The 20,797-nt window shown below is 27.7% G+C and overlaps 1 protein-coding gene across 1 annotated transcript in view; it reads left to right on the plus strand.

The window, feature by feature from the left end:
- The window catches only part of LOC100211246 (diacylglycerol lipase-alpha), a 52,169-nt gene that overhangs the window by 3,221 nt on the left and 28,151 nt on the right, over nt 1-20,797 (plus strand). The window contains exons 3-6 of the mRNA XM_065813721.1: nt 1,405-1,485; nt 15,559-15,695; nt 18,706-18,844; nt 19,221-19,304. Of these exons, the coding sequence (XP_065669793.1) occupies nt 1,405-1,485; nt 15,559-15,695; nt 18,706-18,844; nt 19,221-19,304 (441 nt within the window). The remainder of the gene's footprint in view (nt 1-1,404; nt 1,486-15,558; nt 15,696-18,705; nt 18,845-19,220; nt 19,305-20,797) is intronic.

The following is a 20,797-nucleotide window of genomic DNA, read 5'->3' on the forward strand; positions in this document are numbered from 1 at the left end:
TATTGAATTGTGAACAGATGCTATCAGTTAATAATCAATTCAAAATTCAAAGTTTTAATCTAAAACCTTAATCTTGTTTTATATGTTACATAGAAAACAAGATAATTTTGTAGAAACCTTAGTGACATGGCTTTTACATATAATATGTAAAAAAATAAAAATTTAATCTAATTAAAGTAATATGTCTAGATTAAGCCTAGTCAATGTTTAATAAAAAGACAGCCTTGACTAGGTTGAATTTAGTCAATAAAATTAAATTAGATTATGTTTTTAAAGTTTTTTTTTTTTTTTAAATATACTGATATAAATTTTTACATTGTATTTTTTTGTTGTTATTTTAAAAAGAGATTAATAATTATATTATGAAAAAGCAAACTAACTTACCATCTGTTAAAGAATCTAATATACTGAATAATTTCCATTATAAAATTTAATTCTAAAAATCAAAGTAAAACAGTATTGAAATGATTTTTTTTTAATAGAATCTGCCCCCTTTCTCTGCTGTTACAAAAATAGAAATCAAGTTCCGAAGTGCTACACTTTTAAGCTATATGCTTCCAATTATTTTACCCTGAAATTTGCTTAAAAAATAATTTAACATGAGAACATTAATAAAATTTCCATGAGCAAAAAAATCAATAAAAAATTAAGTAACCATACATTAAAGTCATATAAAAACTAGGCTAAGTTTTCTTCTTTCCAAAAAAAATCTTTATATATGTTTCTCAAAAGGCCCATTTTTTTTTTACTTTTTTTTAGGTAGCGTTAGGCAAACTATTTTTCGCCCCACAAAAAATAGTTTGCCTAACGCTACCTAAAAAAAGGAAGAAAAATAATGGGCACAGAATTTTAGCACAAAAATCGGTTCTGTAAATCTATTTCTGCATACCTAATATATACAAAGGTGTGAAAAATATTAGAATCAATAACTTTAAAGACATAAAACAATGGTTTCATGCAAAATTGTTTGTAAATTCTTTATATTGTTCAAATCAAACATTTCAATGATGCACCTTTTAGTTTAACCAACTTTTCAACATGTTTTAGATTATCATTTTTAAATTTTTGGGCATATTTCCTTGAATTCAAGATGATATACATTATTTTTTTATACATTACTTTAAGTGAAATCAATGAGATTTTGCCACTTTGTTTATATTTTGAAGCTGACTGTATGTTGACTATTTTTATGATTTAAATTACATTCATTTCTAATGAATTTCTAGGCTATAAAAGATTGGAAATTATTTCTGTCGAACTTGAACGAATCTTTTGAACAGCTGTTTTAAAGATTTCAGTTTTGTTTGATTAAAATTTTTACAAAAGACTAAGGTTATGCTTAAGCTTAACTTTGGTCTTGGTAAAATTCTGTTTATAATATGTATTATAATTTTTTTTTTAAAGTTTAGTAAGCGTAAAACGAGCTACTCTGTTCATAGAAGTCAGAAAACAGTACATTCAAGACCATTCAATCCAGAAGATAAGGTATTTCTAATTCAATTATATTTTGTTATATTTATCTTATGATTTAAATTTATATACAGATATTATAGGCAGAAGTTTTATACAGGATTTTTTATAGCAATCAGTGTTTTTATCTTCTCAAATTTATTAAAAATATTAAAAAATATTATGTGCGCGTCTGTCAAACTGTCTCCTTTGCCTTTTTTTTCTTCCCCCATATTAAAATATATTCCAGAAACTCTGTTCTCATCTTCATCCCTACTCTACTCTCTCTCAGTGCTGTGCATAGTTCGACTGCACCGGAATTACAAAAACACTCTCTCTGTAACGTTTCAACTGCATTTGTTAAAGATAAATCTGAAATCAATGCAACATTAAATGTGGCTTTACAGCGCCAAAGTAAATTGATATATGATAAAATATATATATATATATATATATATATATATATATATATATATATATATATATATATATATATATATATATATATATATATATATATATATATATGTATATATATATATATGTATATATATATATAAAACATAACACAAATTTCAAATAAAAAAATAAATTAGGATTTATCAATGTTTATGCAAAAGAGTTATCCTTATAAAAGAGTTATTCTTGTGTTTTCAGAAAAATGGAACCAATATCTGATGCACACTATCATGACATCTTTTTAATAAAAGCCCCAATAATTCAGATAAACTAATATTTTCAAAATCACAAAACTTATTCAAAACATCATATAGTACTTTAGTTTGAAGAAGGTTGCTGTTTATGTCCAGTTTTATGAAAAGGTATTTTGGCTAAATAATATTTTGCCTTTTTTTCTAATGAATTGATGTCTTCAGATATTCTAAATATTAAAATTTATAAATTTTAAAGATTTAATATAAGAAGCTTATTAAAAAAAAAAGTAAATATAATTGATAGTTTGCTTAATACATAATTATCATATATAAGTATAATTATTATTGTAGATTATATTTAACTATATAAATTTTTATTGTATACTTACAAGCAAGGTTTCCTTACCAGCCTCAAACTGTATGCCAGGATAGCCCATTTTTTTATGTTTGTTTTTCTTCAGATGCTGAAATCATTGCCAGCAATGATTTCAGCATCTGAAATAAAGATTATATGCTTTTTTAAATTACAACCTACAACTGCTTTTTAAAATCAATTTTATAATCTAAAACTTATTTTTTAGGTAAAAAATTGTATTTTATGGCAAAAACCTGTCAAGTACGAAATATTTAAAAAATTAAAATTAAAGTAAATTTTTTAATTTAAAAAAAAAAAAAATTTGACCAGACAATTATTTATTTTTGCAATACGATAAGAAACACTTTAAATATTTTCCCAAGCTGCATCAGTTTACCTATTTGTCATGAAATCAGGTTCGAATTCTTTGACCATTCCTTTATGTGCTTCCACTTAGCACCTCTTCACTCTATCACCTTTCTCTGTGTTCTTTATTGTTCTCCTTCTTCCCAAAACTTTACTCTTTTAGATGTAATTTCTAATCAAATTGACCATGCTTACTCTCTTTACCCATCTGCCAATATTGTTGTTGTTGGTGACTTTAATGCTCATCACACCGAATGGTTTTGCTCTAACGTCACTGACCCTGCTGGCACTAAAACCAATACCTTCTGCATTTCTCAATCTTATACTCAGAAAGTTAACTTTATGACTTGTTTTCCTGACAACCCTAAGCATTTACCATCACTCCTTGTTTTATGTCTGGTCTCTGATTCTAGCTTGTGTTCAGTTTCTCCTTTTTTCTTAGGTGGTTCTTACCATGCAATGATCTATTAAAATCTTTCATCTCGTAGTTCATTTTCAAACTCACCTTATTATCGCACTACTTACTATTACCCTAAAGCTGACTGGGACTCTTTTCATGATTTTCTTCATGACGGTCCTTGGGTTGATGTCTTTTCCCTCTCAGCTGAAAAATGTGCTTCCTATGTAACCTCCTGGATTCAGCCAGAAATAGAAGCTTTTATTCCTTCTTGTCGGTTCCAAATTAAGCCTTATTCTACTACATGGTTTTCACCCTCTTGTGCAGCTGCTATATCTAATCATAATCATTTTTTCGTCTTTTTCGAAAGAACAACTCTCCTAAGAACAAACAGCTATTTATTAGGTGTTGTCAGATGCTAATCTCCATTATTCTCAATTCACTAAATCTTATATCTTATCACTAAATCTAATATATCATATATCAAAGGTAGGTCCAACATTCCATCTCTCATTCATGGGACTGATCTTATTACTTCTCTCAAGGACTGTTTGCAAAGAACTTTTCTTGTAATTCGACTTTCGAATCTTACGGTCATTCTCTTCCTTCCATTCCAATTAAATAGGTTATCCCGTTGTTAGACATTCAAATTACTTCAGCTTCTGTTGCTAAAGTCATATCTCGATTTAACTCTTCTATGATTTGTGATCCAGACAACATTCCAGTCATAGTCTTACAAAAGTGTTTTCCAGAACATTCTTCAATCCTCTCTAAACTATTTAATAAGTGCTTGACCGAGTCTTGTTTTCCTGCCTGCTGGAAAATGGTATCAATTTTCAAAAACTCTGGTGAACATTCTGAACCCTCCAATTATTGTCCAATCAGTTTTCTTTCTGTTATTAGCATGCTATTTGAGTCTTTGATCAACATCCTTTTTTTTTTTTATCCAAAATTCTCACATCCTATCTTGAGTCAAATAACTTACTGTCAGACAATCAATATGGTTTTCGATCCTCTCACTCTATAGCCGACTTGCTAACTGCTGTGACTAAAAGATTTTATTGTGCATTAGATGGAGGCGGAGAGGTTAGGGCTATTGCTCTTGACATATCTAAGGTTTTTGACAATGCAGTTTGGCATGCTGGTCTTCTCCATAAGTTTGTTTCTTATATTTTCTCAAATTGTTTCTTTCTAACCGGTTTATTAAAGTCATCCTCAAAGGCCAACACTCTTTTTTATTTCCAGTAACTTCTGGGGCACCTCAAAGTTCTATCCTTGGTCCTATTTTGTTTCTTATCTACATTAATGATATTCCTGACAACCTTACATCTAAAGTAGCTCTTTTTGGTGATGACTCAACTTTATACTCCTGTCTTGACAAAAAGTCTTCTCTTTTCAATTGCTTAGAACAGGCAGCCGATCTTGAATCTGATCTCACTTCTGTAACAGATTGGGGCTCACAGTGGCTTGTATATTTTAACTCCAACAAAACTCAGTTATTTACTGCAAACAACTATTGCAGTACTGTCGACATTTCTATATTGATGAATGGCAACCCTCTCACTGAGTTCTCTTCTTTACGTCTTCTTTGGTTATCATTTACTACTGACCTTTCATAGAAACCATATATACAATCGATTGCTAAATTAGCATCTGCTAAGGTTGCTTCTCTTTATCATGCTCACCATTTTCTCTCTTTTAATTCTATTCTCTACCTATTAGTGATGTGCCATCGGCAAATGCCGATTAAGGCTAATTATAGAGTTTATTGTATGTATATGAAGGTAATATCTTAATATTAGGTATGCAACTTGCATATATAAGGTGTGCCTATGCACCTGTTTAGTTTGGCTTAATAGTCAATACCGATGCATCGGCCAATGCGGATAAATCAACCGATACCATCGGCCGATTAATCGGCCAATGGTTTAGCCGATTAATCGGTTGCTGGTTATCAATAGCATAGGCTAGTAGGTCGAATCACTTCTGATGAATAGGAACATGTTAAATATGTAATTTAAATCCTTAATATTATTATAATACCCTTACATTAAGCCTATTATTAGCCACAATCGGCATTAGCCGATGGCACATCACTACTACCTATACAAATCTCTTATTTGTTCCTGTATATAATACTGTTGTCATGTTTGGGCTGTTTCTTCTAATGATGCTCTTTCTCTTTTAGACAAGGTTCAAAAATGCATTGTAAATGTAGTTGGTCTGGTCTATCTGCTAAGCTTGAGCCTCCTTCCCATTATCATAAAGTTGCATCTCTTTCTCTTTTTTACAAATACTTCATGGCCGCTGCTTAAAGTTTCATCTCTAGCTCCACAACTAAAACTCATTCTCGCTTGACTTGTCATTCATCAGCTCATTCTTATACTGTATCTGTCTCTGCGTGATCCAAAAACTTTTATTTGTTTAGCTTTTTTCCCTGCACTTCAACCCTTTGGAACTCTGTCCCATCTTCATTGTTTTCCTGACTCATACAACCTTCAACTCTTTAAGTCTTCTGTCAACCGTTCTCTTGCTCTATAACTCTATTCTTTTTTTCTTTAAACTCTCAACTAATTAGTGGTTGCTTGCAGCCTTGTTGGGAGTGAATCAGAATAAAAGAAAAAAAAGAAGCTAAAATCGTCAATAATTTTAAAATTAGGAAGTTTTTCTTAGTTTTTACTTGACACAATATATAAGTGCTATTTACAAATGTATTAAATTTTCAAATTTAATAAATATCATTTTTTCTTTCAAAAAATTGGCTATTTTTATCGCAATTTTTTTGGTTTTTTTTTTACTAATAACTGAATTCCTTGTATACGTGTTTTAATACTCCATCAAAAATGTATGTTAAACTTTTTTTTTTCGTAAGGCAAGTGAAACTGCAATGGTACATATTTTTTAATAAATGGTACTTAAAAACCTAAGCTAATCTTTGCTTGTCACAACAAAATTGCTGGTAAAGTAATTAACAAGCATTTTTATTTTTGCTATAATGTATATTTTTGCTATTTTTTGTTTGTTACTGACTTTTTAAAAATAAAAGTCATTATTTGCAAAGCTACAATTACAAATTTATGTAATATTAATAAAAAAAAGTTTGATTTATTTTAATTAATTTATATAAATGTTGAAAAAAAAAAATTGGTTTATATTAAATATTTAAAAAAAAATAGTAAAACTAAATATGATTATTTAATATTATAAGAAATAATGTAATAATATTATGTAAAAATTTAATTAAAAATATATTTAAAAGTGTAATATTAAATTTAATTATTTAATATTTAAAACAAAAAAAAATTGAGACAAAGTAAACATTTAACAATATATAGTTACCCAAGTAACTGATTCAAATAACTCACTTCTCAAACTAAATAAAGTTTATTTTGAGATGTGAATTATTTGAATTAGTTACACAAGCAGTAGTGGTGTAGTAGTAGAGCTCACTACATAAGCAAGAAGTTCTGAGTTCGATTCCCACCATGTTCCAGTTCCACGCTCAACTTGTTTTGCCTTAATTGTCAAAGTTCGTATTTTGGAGTCGGGAAAGGGTTGTAAGTAGCCTCCTCAACCTTAATGGCTCTCTTGGCTATGGGGAGATGAATACCAAAAAAAAAATTAAGAAATAATTGAAGACAAGCAAGATAACATAAAACATACATATTGTCTATTCATATTGGCCAAGTCTATTGTTTAAGTTTTTATTTTAATCATTATCATACAAAATATAGGTGTTGCAGGCAGCTTATTTTGCAGGCCGCTGGAGGATATGATCATAAAATATTTATAGCCTGTAATATACTTGTCCAACTTCTTCAGGTCATTGGTTTTCTTATCATTGATCTCTATTTTTCCAGATGGACATGCAATCACTGTTGGGAGCTCTGGAGCTGCAGAATATTTTTTGAGTGCAAACATTGAGGAGTTAAAACTGTCAATAAAGTGCTTAGTAACCACTTTTCTTTGGTCAGTTTTGTTGTAATAAAAGTCTTCATAGGTTGATACTTTGAAAGGAATTTTGTCATCCTTTCTAATTTTCCTCCCAGTAGTTTTATCTCAGTCGGCTTTTGACTCTTTTGTAAAAATGCGGCCACCATGTATTAAAAGCGTAGATGATGTTGTTTGTTACTTGGTTACAGTAAAGAGCCCTGATTTACTTGATTTCAGAATCATTTCAGCATACTAATTTAGTGAGTAAACTCTGTCAACTCTTAGAACAACATATTTAATGCAGCCAAAATCTTGATCACAGGGTAAGAATGAGTTCATCATTTTAGTTTTCAACAGATAAAACTGTTCTAGAGTGCATTTTTGTTTCATTATGAATATATAAACTGCTCAGGGACAGTTGAACACTAAGTTTTAACACTAATTAGGGATAGACTTACCAGAAACAAGGTCACCTTTGTAATTTGTGTAATCTTTATCTTTTACTCTTGCTTTTCTAATGACATTACATTGTTTTTTATATTTATCATCAATACTACTTTTCATTGTGAATTTTTTAAACCTAATAAACATAAAATACCAAGTTAAAACATCATTGTAAAATAAATCTTTAACCAACTAGGGAGTAGTTAAAGTTTTGTAATTAAAATAATGACTTAATGTGTTTGCTTAGAAGCACATTTTATAATTCACTAAAGAGTGATTAACGGTTGTGAATTTTATATAAAAAGAGTGAATAATTGTAAATTAGAAGATTTGCAATCAGATAGTTATATGATAAATACTATTTTTGTTAAAGCATTATTAACAATTATGATTTATTTAGTGTTTCTGAGAAACTTATAATAAAATATCCCAGAATATTTAACAATAACATTACCTCAAAAGCTGTAAATATTCAACTTTTCACTCACAACAAACCTGGCCAACAGAACTCTTATGTTCAAAGTTTAAATAAAAAGATTTTCCCCTCATAGCTTAGAGTTTTAATTATTATTAAAGCTGCAGCTTTTTTTTTGTTTTGTTTGTTTGTTTGTAGAGTTCTATAAATGTAGTATTTACATTTATAGGACTCTATATTATATCTATAATTGATATCTATAATTGAATATTTCTATATATATACTAGGGGTATGACTTAAAAGCACATTTTATTTTTTCGGAAATGGCATAGCAGCAAAAGATGAACTTTTACTTGTATTAACTTAAAGTAATAACACTTTTTTCCAAATAAAAAAAAAACTTCCCCACTAGTGCAGATGAAAATTTGGTCCCAGCTGTCTAAAAATGCAAAATATTCAAGTTTTTGGATTTATGGTATTATGATTTTTTTAAGTGACGATGCCCATTTTGGATTGGCATCGTCACTTAAAAAAATTTAAAAAATACCATGAGAGTTATTTTTGTAGCTTGATCTATCTACTTTTAGATTATGTTTTGTTTTTTGGTAAAAATGATGAGAAGAGTTTTTCTTTAACCATTTTGCATTTGCAATCATGTGCATATTTGTGATGTGACCATGTCCCTACTATAGTCATACCCCTAGTGTGTATATATATATATATATATATATATATATATATATATATATATATATATATATATATATATATATATATATATATATATATATATATATATAATATATATATATATATATATATATATATATATACATATACATATATATATATATATATATATATATATATATATATATATATATATATATACATATACATATACATATATATATATATATATATATATATATATATATATATATATATATATATATATATATATATATATATATATAAATATATATATATATATATATATATATATATATATATATATATATATATATATATGTATATATATATATATAGTCACGGACAAATGTTTGGAAGCACATAAAAAAATTGCAAAATGCATTCTTTTATTTAAGTGAAAAATAGCAAATGTGTAACAGGGCTTGTGATGAAGAAAATCGTCAAGCATGTTATATCGCGCTCGTAAAATTAGAATAAGTTTTCATCGAGCGTGATTAAGTGACCGTGAAAATTGCTGAAGGCGATGCTCATAAAAAGCTTTTTATTTTTTTTTTATTTTTTTATTTGTTACATAATTCTTTCGTCAAAAAATGTTTAAATTAGTATCACACTCATGAAACTACTTCAACGAAGTAGATATTTATATTTCCAAACTTCTTGTAAATTGTCAGTCGCGACTTTATTTTTAACTATTTATGTTATAAAAAAATAATATCAAACAAAAACGCAACTTCTTATTGATTTAAGTATTGAAGTATAATTTAGCGACTTAGTTTTGCTTCGTTGTTTTGATATATGTATTTTAAAATGTTACGCAGAAAACTTAATTAACAGTTAATGGTTTTTATATTTCTTGATATTTTTTATTCAAATTAATTATTTTATTTTTTTCTAAAATTTCTTTTTTAAATTACGTTTTTTTATCTTAAAAAAATAACACAAGAATAATTTGAAATAATAATAAATAAAGAATAATAACTTTCCATTTAATAAATATTGACGTCATTACTTTATTTCCTTTTCGAATGTCCTTGATTGCGAAGATTCTAAACGACAGAATCGTTTTAAATTTGAGTTGCAATAAATAATAGTTAATAAAAAACCTATACTATGAACAAAAACTAATTTTAAAAATTACTCTATTATTAATATTTATTTTTATTATAAACGGTGTGTGGAATATTACAAACAATAAATCAAATAAATCTTACTTAATATTTTCACAAGATTAAAAATACTCTGCAGTTTCAATTTTCTTATAATGGTTTTCTAATTTTCTATTCTTATTTTATTTGCGCATTTTTATATTCACATTGTGTTTCCACGTGCACATTCCATTATTGAAATTAGCGATTATAACGACTTTAAACTGCTCATTCATTACGTTAGTGCAAAAGAGAACGACGTTGTGCTTTTTATATTTTATATCAGTGCTTTGATAACAGAACATCTTTAATAAAAAATCTTTTTTAAATATTTTATGAAAATAAAAAAATAATCCCGAACTATTGGACGAGCGTTATTTTATACGCTCGTTATAAGCTGAACGCGCGTTGTTTATCGCGCCTAGAACGTTTGAAAAGACCGTTTACGGGCGCATTTTATGAGCGGAGCGCGATCGCGCTCGCTTCATCACAAGCCCTGGTGTAATAATATAAAGAAAATAAAAGTAACAATAAGCACCATAGCTGATAGACTAAAAATAGTTCATATTGCACAAAAATAGTTTGTTTAAATTATTTAGTATTTTGTATGGCCGCCACGATTTTTTAATACAGCTGCTATACGACAAGGCATTGAATGAATTAGTGAACGATAGTAATCTTCGGAGATATCTGATGTCCAGGCTTGCTTGACTTTTTCCAGGAGATCAGCCGGAGAGGTTGGATTGCTTTCTGCCACTTTTCTCTTCATAGTGTACCACACATTTTCAATGGGATTTAGATCAGGCGAGTTACCTGGCCATGGTCCCAAATTTTCAAAACCTGATGACGTAAGCCACTGTTTCACTGCTTTAGTACCATGGCATGGCGCCCCATCATGTTGAAAGACTGTGGTCCCATGTATTTCCATGAAATTAGGCAATTTTTTTTTAAAAATATTTAAGTAAACATTGCCATTAATGGTAGTTCCATCTGGCATATCTCAAAGACCTGCATGGCAAAAAACTGATATTGCTCCCCAGATCATCAGCTTCTTTGGTTGTTTGACAGTGGGCAACATGTACCTGCTATTGTACCTCATTAGTGCTAGACGCCAAATTTTTGGTGCATAGGAAGTAAATTGTGTGAACGTTGACTCATCACTAAACATAACTCGTTCCCAATCATGCTCGGACCAGCCCTTGTATTTCTCACAAAATTGCAATTGATCTTTAATGTTTTTCAATGACAGCTTTGGCTTTCTTGCTGGTCTGCAGCTTTTCAAACCTTTTTCAGATAATCTTCTTCGAATAGTTTTGTAGCTCATGTTTCTGCAGCTTTCCGGTAGTCTACCTCTTATAAACCCAGGCGTTGCACGAGGCGTGCATACAGCAATCCTATAAATCACATGATCATTTTGCACTGTAGTTCTCCTTGGTCGGCCAGAGCGAGGGCCTGATGAATACGTTTTAGTGTCATGGATCCATTTAAATGTTTTACAAGCTGTACCAGGTGACATATTTAAGATCTGCCCAATTGCTCTAAATGACTTGCCTTCGGATCGCAGTATTTCCACCTGGGCTCGTTAAGTAACTTTCAGCTCTTGTTTCTTACCCATCCTGTAATAAAAAAAAGAATAAATTGATATAATATAAAAACAGAAATGAACAGTAATTATGTTTGTCTAAGTTAGTTCAGTATTTACAGACAGTATAGCTTCTTAATAATTTTAATATTACATGTACTGTACTGTATACCTGAATTACACACCTGTATACAGGTAAGCAATTACAGTTACAATTACAGTAATTTAATTCATTATTACTACAGTCATTAAATTATTTTACACATAGCAACAGCTTATTATCACTCACTTTTCTACAAAGCTAAATAAATAAAATATAACAACAAATTTATTTAAAGCGACACAAAATTAATCTTACCTTTATGAATTACAGAGGGTATTAAAATCCAAATTTGCCTTAATTACTTTGTTTATACGATCAAATTTAACACGTATTATCAAATAGCCAATTACTTTAATATTATGCAAGCATCAATATAATGATTTACGGGTGCCAAGGTAATTTGCAATGAAATATCCTAAAAAATCACTAAAAATTACAGTGTTTCCAAACTTTTGTCCGTGACTGTATATATATATATATATTTATATATAGGGTTGGGAATACCGGTATTCGAAATAATTTCACCATTCGAAAAGCTCAAAATGTTTAAATGGTTTCATTTTGTAAGAGAAAAAGCAGGACAGTGTGCTAAATGCAAATTGTGTGAGAAAATAATAAAAACACATGGAGGTTCTACAAGCGGTCTTCATACCCATTTAAAAACAATTCATAAAGTCAATTTGTTAAAAAGAGATGTAGGTAGCCCCACTGTTTTAGATTATTCAGAATTTTTACAGACATCAAAACCTTCAGTAACTATAAACAACTTTTTTTAAAGTGATAAAATGGATGATTCATTGCCAGCTATTTTAGTTAGGATGACTGCGTGTGATGGTTTATCATTCAGCATTATTTGCACATCATATGATATCAGAAAAGGCTTAACAGCTAGCTCACAAAACAATTCACAAAATGATATTGAATTACAGTAAAAATATACGAGACGAAGTAATTAAAGAATTATCGAGCAGAATTGCTAATGGAAACAGATTTTCTCTAACTTTCGATGAATGGACATCGATAAGAAATAGATGTTACATAAATATTAATGTCCACTCTGACAAAGAATTTTGGAATCTAGGATTAGTTTGTGCTTTTGGAAAAATTCCTGCAGAAAAATGTGTTGAGCTTGTCAACGATAGGTTAAGTGATTTTAGGCTTTCGATCAAGAATATTGTAGGTATTACCACTAATCAGCAGCTATGTTTAGCGCATGGAATTCAGTTGGCTGTTATCGGCGTACTCTATAAAATCCTAATAATGAGGATAGTCTGTATGAAGAAGATGCCAACATTACATCAGTTCCTACACCCAGATTCGAAAAAGAGCAGAATTCCACAGATGACGATGAATTAATTGATGAAGATTATGAAAATGAAAATGGTTTACTCATAATCTCCACTGAAAACAATGATGATAATTCTTCTTTTCTGGTACATCAGCAAACGTTACCATTAATTCAAAAAGTTCGAAAAGTGGTCAAAATATTTTGTTCTTCGCCTACAAAAAATGACAAAGTCCTACAAAAATATGTAAAAGAAGAGTTCGGGAAAGAATTGTCTCTGGTTTTAGACTCAAAAACACGATGGAATAGTTTGGTGTCTATGATAAAACGTTTTGTCAAATTAAAAAATTGCATCAAAAAGAGTCTAATAGATTTAAAATCACCTTTTTTTTTTCAGATGCAGAGTTTGAAATGTTGTCAAATATCCTTTCAGTTTTACTTGCTATTAAGCTTACAGTTGAAGCAATCTGCTGAAAAGATGCAACTTTATTATCTGCAGATGCTGCTATTGAATTTATGATGAAATCAATAACTGGCCAACCATGTTCATTAAGTTATGAATTGAAAGCAGCTTTAAAAGTACGTATTCTTGAAAGACGAACAGAAATTTCAAGTGTTTTGCAATATTTACCCGATGCAGGCTCCAATGAACATCCGAGCAATGATGAAACCAATAGAGATTATGAATTATTTCCAATCATTACCAAAGCTGCAATCGCAAAAGTTATCGTTTCACTGTAAAACGATAACTTTTGCGAAAAATTTCTTCTTTTCTTATGAATAATGTATAACATTTTAATGAATTTTGTTTTTTTATTTTTTATTCTTTAAATAAATAATTTTTTTTTTTTCTAATTGCTAAACCATTTTTTAATTAAATTATTTATTCATTTGTATTATTATAGGAAAAATAATAATACCGGTATTAATACCAGAACCCTGGGATTATAAATTTTCAATACCGAAATACCGGTATTGGAATTTTAGTTCGGTATTCAAATTTTGACAAATATTTAAAATAAATTTTTCTCTAACACAGAAGGCCTTTCATATAAAATCTTCAGCTGTGTATGAGATATACAAAACTATAAAAAACTCTTTATATTGAACTTCCTATAAAAAGTTTAAAAAGGAAGTAATTAAGGTTTATATAAAGAACTATAATTAACAAAAATATAGCATAACTTGATACTTGTTGGTAAGGAAAATTTTAAAAGTAATGTGAAAATAATTACTTCCTGTTTATATGTTCATTGTATCATGCCCCTGTTTATGTAGGTGAGCTTCATAAATAAGAGGTAAATTCTCATTTGAGGTTTTAACATTGGAAATAATTTTAAAAAAGGTTCATTTTTATGGCAATTGAAAACATGCTGATCAAATTTATCTGAACCAATACCTGTACTGCATGTGTAGATGTGTAGATTAGTTCTTAACCTTAGGTTATTAGTTTTACCAATGTATGTTGTTTTTCCATCACCTCCATTACATGATAGAAAATAAATAATATTTTTTGAATTACATGATATTGAAGTTTTAATGTATCACTTTACCAGGTGATGTGGTAAAATGGTTAACAAACTTTGTTAAAATTTTTTTAAATATTTGTCAAAATTTTATATTGCGTGTATGTATGTATATATATATATATATATATATATATATATATATATATATATATATATATATATATATATATATATATATATATATATATATATATATATATATATATATATATATATATATATATCAGGGGTGAATGCATAATGTTTAGGTGTTGCAGAGTTTTTCACAAAATTCTTTTGATGTCTGTTTTTTTTTGGTAACTGGCAATTTATTATCATAAGCTTTGTAGAATTAACTCCAAAGTGTGCTATTGCTATAAATAAAAGATTTTATAATAAGTTTTTATATTAAAGTTAGTTTTATGGTTTTATGGGTAATCTGCAATTTTTATCTTGCTTGCTGTTATCTTACTAGCTATTAAGTGGTTGCTGAAAAATGTCTAAGTTTGATATACAAAAGTGAACTAATGTTTAAGTTTGATATACACAGAATAAGTAAGTAGGATTAATGTAGAATGATGCTTAATTTCATGCTCACCATAAGTTATTATAATAATTTCATAATATTTCATACAGTAGCTATTTAATACCAAAAAAATGTTTGCTATAAGACCATTATGAGTTTAACCCATGAGGTAGTTTAATGCATCTTAATGACCAAAAAAAATTGTAACTAACTTAACTGTGGTAGTGGTGTGGTGAGTAGAGCGTCAGAGTGGTGTAGTATATTACATTGGAGCTGTACATTATGTATGTCAAAATTTACAATGCTAATGTCAAAGATAAAATTACACTTTGCAATGCTAATGTCAAAATTTATTCTTGACAAAATTTATGTTTATTAAACATTCAGTAGTTTTAATGGTTTTGACTTTTTACAGAACATAAAAGAAAGTTAAGAGACTTTTTTTTACTGGCTGGCCAACTGAATTAATTAAAGTTAATTGTTATAAAAACCACTGACATTTATGAAAAGTAAAAGACTATAAGTAGGATGAAAGTTAAATCTACTTATTAATACTCTTATTTAAAAATAAGGAATATTAATGAGTTTAAGGGTCGATGTGCCATGATGTGTACAATAGAAAAACAATTATATTTTATGTTTTATGTTGTATTTTTAAAAATACTTTATATATAAATTACAGGATGAAATAAGTTTGCTTGATGAATTAACTCACTTTGCTAAGTATGCTTTGGCTTGCTATGGATGGCCAATGTTTTGCTTTCTCCATAACATTCCTATATGCTGTCCACTTGGATGCAGGCTTATGTCACATACAAGGTATAGCTTAAAGGATGTTTATATGTTTTAATCTTAAAAACTTTATAAATATTATTATCATAAATCTGAGTTAGATATTTTTTTTGAAATCAACTCCGTATAATTTGGATTTTGATTAAAGTCAGGTGTTCCTTTTTTATAATGCGACCGGCCATTTTAATATTTACGCCTTATAGGACATAAAATTTAACATTTGCAAAACTAGTTTAAGAAAGTTAAGTAATATATTGTATAATATATAGTAATAATAAAGATATATTATAGTAATAAAAATTAAAACAGTTGTTCATAAATTCAAATAAGTAACATATTAGATGGTTAGTATGTAAGTGGTGCTGTACTCAAGGTTATAACCAAAATAGTATAGAGTTCTTAATATTTAAAGTGGGAAATCCTATTTTGAACCAAAATCCATTTTAACCTAAAAATATTTCAAATGAAAAAGCTTTTCTTTTCTTTCTCAAAATATTTGCAACTTGGTTTAAACTATTTTTAATAAATTTAGACTTTATTTTAAAATTATTTTAATTGTTTGTCTTTTACTTTTTTATAGGGATTAGAACCCTGACCTAAATTTGGAGTTCTAAAACCCCAGGGTTTTGAAACTCCAGCGATAAGGGTTCCGGAACCCCTATTGCAAAACAGGGTTCATCAAACCTTAAGGTTCTAGAACTCTTTAAAACTGGGTTTCTGAAACTAGAATTCTGAAACCTTTTGTGTAAAAAAGGGTTGTAACCCAAAGGGAACCCTTTTGGGTTACACCTCAAAAGCACCTCTTAATCAGGTTTCCAAACCCCAGTTATTACCAGAAGTTCTGAAACCCCTTTTTCACTCAAAGTGATTTAAGTAAAGCATATAATAAATTACCTTACTCCATTAAAGTTTTCAAATAACTTTTTGATATAAACAATAGTTTGGGTTTATATAAAAAATAGATTAAAAATATTTATAAGCATTTATGTTGTTGAAATATTATATTTATTTGAAATCATCTGAAGCAATATGAAATATTGTTACAGAGAAAAATCCATTTTGTAATGCATACAAAAAAATTGTATTACATTTTTATTCAGTGTGTTTTTTCACTTTACGTTTGTGTTTTTGCATTTTTGTTTATTTTCATAGCTCTTTGTGTAAATATTGTTAAAAATTATTAACATAATTAAGAAAGCATACCTTACACCTAAAGTAACTTGTGTCATCCAAAGTGAAGGAATTAATTTCTGACTCTCCCACCATGATACATCCATATTTAATTCAATAGAATGATCATTTTAGTAATCAGGAGAAAAGCATTCAACTTGATTTTTTAGTTTGTTTATTGATAAACTTGGCTTTTTCCTTTTTTCAACCCCTTGGATAATTTTTGTTCTCCGTAGCTTAAAGTGTTGTTTACTTGTGTATTTTGATCTTCAGCATTTTTGTTTTGATTTATAAAACTCTCAACATTTTATAACTCAGTTTCCTTGTTTAACTTTGTTAACCTTAAGTCCAATATTTCTAGATGAGATAATGCCATTTCTTTTTGAGTTTTGCTTTATTTACAATGATACCTTGGATTAAGAAATAATCCAACACAAAATACAGGTTTATATGTTTCATGGCTTTGCTTATCCATTTCATCATACAATGTTTTAGCTAACTTTTGTTTTGCCCTCTATTTTTTCTAAGTCATATTTGCAAATATTTCAAATTTCGTAGGTATTGCCTAATGTTAATTGTTCTGCCTATAATTTTTTGGTTGCTATTTTAGCAGGTTTCATTGAATCAAGATACAATTGTAACATTTTCTATTTGTTCAATGAGAATGCAAAAATATCATCCTTTTTTTTTAATTCATTATTTAAATCTCGATATGAAATAATAGATTATAGCGTATCAAAACTTAAGGACCATCTAGTCAAAACATTTAAAATTAGTCAATTCCTATTTCTATTTTTCAATTCTTTAAAGTGTTCTTGATTTTTTTTTGAGCAGTTCTAAATCTATCGATTAAGTCATTGTTTTTAAATACCTTTTCTACGATAGCAGTAACTGCCAAATCCAAAGTATAGGCTGAACATCCTAATACATTTACCAAATTTTGGTAGAATTAAATTTAGATAAAGCATTCAAAATTTCAACAGCTTGGATAGTTAACTTTTTTTTTTTTAATGTAACTTTTAAGCCATTTCTCAATCAAATCTAAAAGTTTTCCTAAGCCACTATAGTTTATGAAGGTTAATGGTCTACCAATAATTGCTACTCCCTCTGCTAAATTATTTTCATTAGTTTCTTTATTCATTTTTATTTTAATGATATTTTTGGTTACAAAAGTTTCATTGAAGGTTTGCTTAGTTTTCTTTTTTGGAGGAGAGAAATTAATGGCACTATCCTTATCTGAGGTAGATGGATCTGAAAATATTTTATATTGATATTTTTATAAAATTGTTTTCTAAAATTTATTGTCATAGTTTGTCTTATTACATTTTAAATGTTTCAACAATCAAACTTACTGGTTGAATTCAAAAGACAATGTACAAATATTGATAATATTTTATTTACCTGAACCAGATGAAGAAAAAATAAATTCACTTTCTTTGTTCAACTGTATTTTCAGCTGGTTTATCTAAAACTAAATGCCTGCGTATATTTTTTTGTTTCTGTGTTGCTGCTTTTTTTTTTTTTGTCTTTTACTGATGCAGAATATTTTAAGAAAAAGGCCTTATGCATCTAAATGTTTTTCCAAGTTCTTTTTAATAATTGTCTGAAAAGGATAAACATTACAACAACGCAAACATTAATTATGTTTAGTAAATTATCAAAGAAACATTAATGTATAGATAGATTCTTTAATTTTATTTTTTCATGCAACATCAATCTAAAAAATTTTTTGTTTGGAACATTTAAGTACAATTTTAAGTGGAAAAGAAATGCCAAATTTCTGCTTTTTATTGTTTAGATTTTTTTTGATTGTATTTTGTGTATTATTATTGCTAAGTGTTGGTATAGTTACAATTATTATTGATAGGTGTTGCTATAGTTGTCAAAAAGAAGAGGAATATCCCATTATTATTGGGGATAATTGTTGCTTATGTAATTTAGCCGCAGAAGAAGTTACTTTGGATAAAGGCAATGATAGTTTTGTATATGTTAACTACTCCAACAAGGTAAATTTAAGCAAAGTTTAAGTAATTTAATTTAAGGCAACTTAAGCTTTAGAAACATATTTAATGTTTTTAACAACAAAAACAGTGATTAACTTAATGTGATTACTTTTGTTTGGAACATTTAAGTACTTTTTTTAGAGGAAAAGAAATGCCAAATACTAAAAAAACATACTGAAATATATAAAATAAAATTTTTTGTTTTTCATATTGAAATATGAAAAATATTTATTACAAAAATTTCATTTGTGGATCAATATCAGGAAGAAAGTTTGAAACTTTATCTATTAATTTTTCATATTAACTTTATAAGTTGGAATTTTAATGTTTTAAATGATTTTAACTTTATGTATTCTAAGTTTTAAAGTTTATTTAATAGGTTTTTCAAATTCCATTTAATATCATTTTGGATCATTATAAAAAGTCTATTGTGATTTCATGCAGAGGAACTCTTTCTTTTAAGGTAATATTATTATTTACTGAAAATTATTATTTTCCTTTTAATAATGTTATTTAAATAAACAAAGTGTGATCAAACTCTTAGCTACCTAATGTTTGCTGTCGAATCTTTGCTACATTTCTGTTTTAAAGATTTAATAGACCTAAACTTTTTATGTTTTCCAATGGTTCCTTTTTATTAATTTTTTTCAATGACATTTTAAAAATGAAACTTTTTAAACACAATGTGGATAAGTATTAAGAATGTTTGTAGAAATTAATTGAGGAGCCCATTTGCAAAACGCACAAGTAGACTGATTTTAAGAAAATGAGGATAAACTGAACTATTCATAGTTCAACGGAAATTTATATTTTTTTTTGTCTATTTTAAGACAAAAAAAAACTTTTAGTTGGTCATATATTTAAGTAGATGATTTGAATTATAATTTGGAACTGAAACTAACTCAAAATTTTTATTTTTGTGACTTTAGCGTTTTGCAGATGGGCTCCTCAGTTACAGTTATTAAAACTATATTTACCTAAGTATTAATTTTGTTTAAATTTAGACAAAATTATAAATCAAGATATTGAATTATAATTTAAATATCACTTTATTTAAACTTTTAATTATCAATAAGGGTGTTCGATTTCGCTTTCCTTCTAAGAAAGTGGAAGGTGTTTAAATAATCCATATTTTTATAGTAAAAAATAAATTGTTTCATTTATACAATTTATTTGACATAAAAAAAGAAAAAATCCATTTTAATCAGTTTCCAACTTTCCAGAAAGTGGAAATAGATTGATTTCAATCTTTTTCTAATTTCTAGAAAGAGGAAAGTATTTAAAAATTAATCATTTTCTTTGGTTTTTACGTGATATTAAAAAAATAATATTACTATTAATTAAATTGGACCTTACTTCCTTACACTTTCCATTCACTTCCCATTGGAAAGTCATAAAAAAAAATTATTTTATTGTTATCTATTTTAATGGCAACGCAATAAAATAAAATAAAAAAAGTATTTTGAAAATACTAGCTTTTTTTCTTTTTTTTACTATTTTTTCTTTATTTTAAATCCAATTCAAAATAAGTATATTTCAGATGCCAAACGAGCTGCGATTTATGACTAATAGAATAGAGTGCAAATTTTTTAAAATAAGTTTAAGGAAATCTTTTAAAATTATCCTTGGTCTTAAGTGAGTGAGAGATTTTACATGATAAAACAGTAGTAATCTCATTTCATAAAATTCATATGAAGGAAAATTGCATGCAAACTCCATTAGATTGTGTTTGAGAAAACCTTAAAATCATCTTTGGTCATACATGTTATAACAACAACAACAACAACAATTGGCTAATATCTTCAATTAAACAAGAAGAAAAAAATGAGTGAAAACAATTTTTCACTCATTTTATTCTTCTTGTTTAATTAATAAAACAAAGTTAAGACTTGTGAGAAACAAAATGATGACACTGCTTTTTGGCTTAAACAATTTTAAGATAAGTGGTACTCAGGT

Source organism: Hydra vulgaris, chromosome 12 (genome assembly GCF_038396675.1).
Source record: "Hydra vulgaris chromosome 12, alternate assembly HydraT2T_AEP".
NCBI lineage: Eukaryota > Metazoa > Cnidaria > Hydrozoa > Anthoathecata > Hydridae > Hydra > Hydra vulgaris.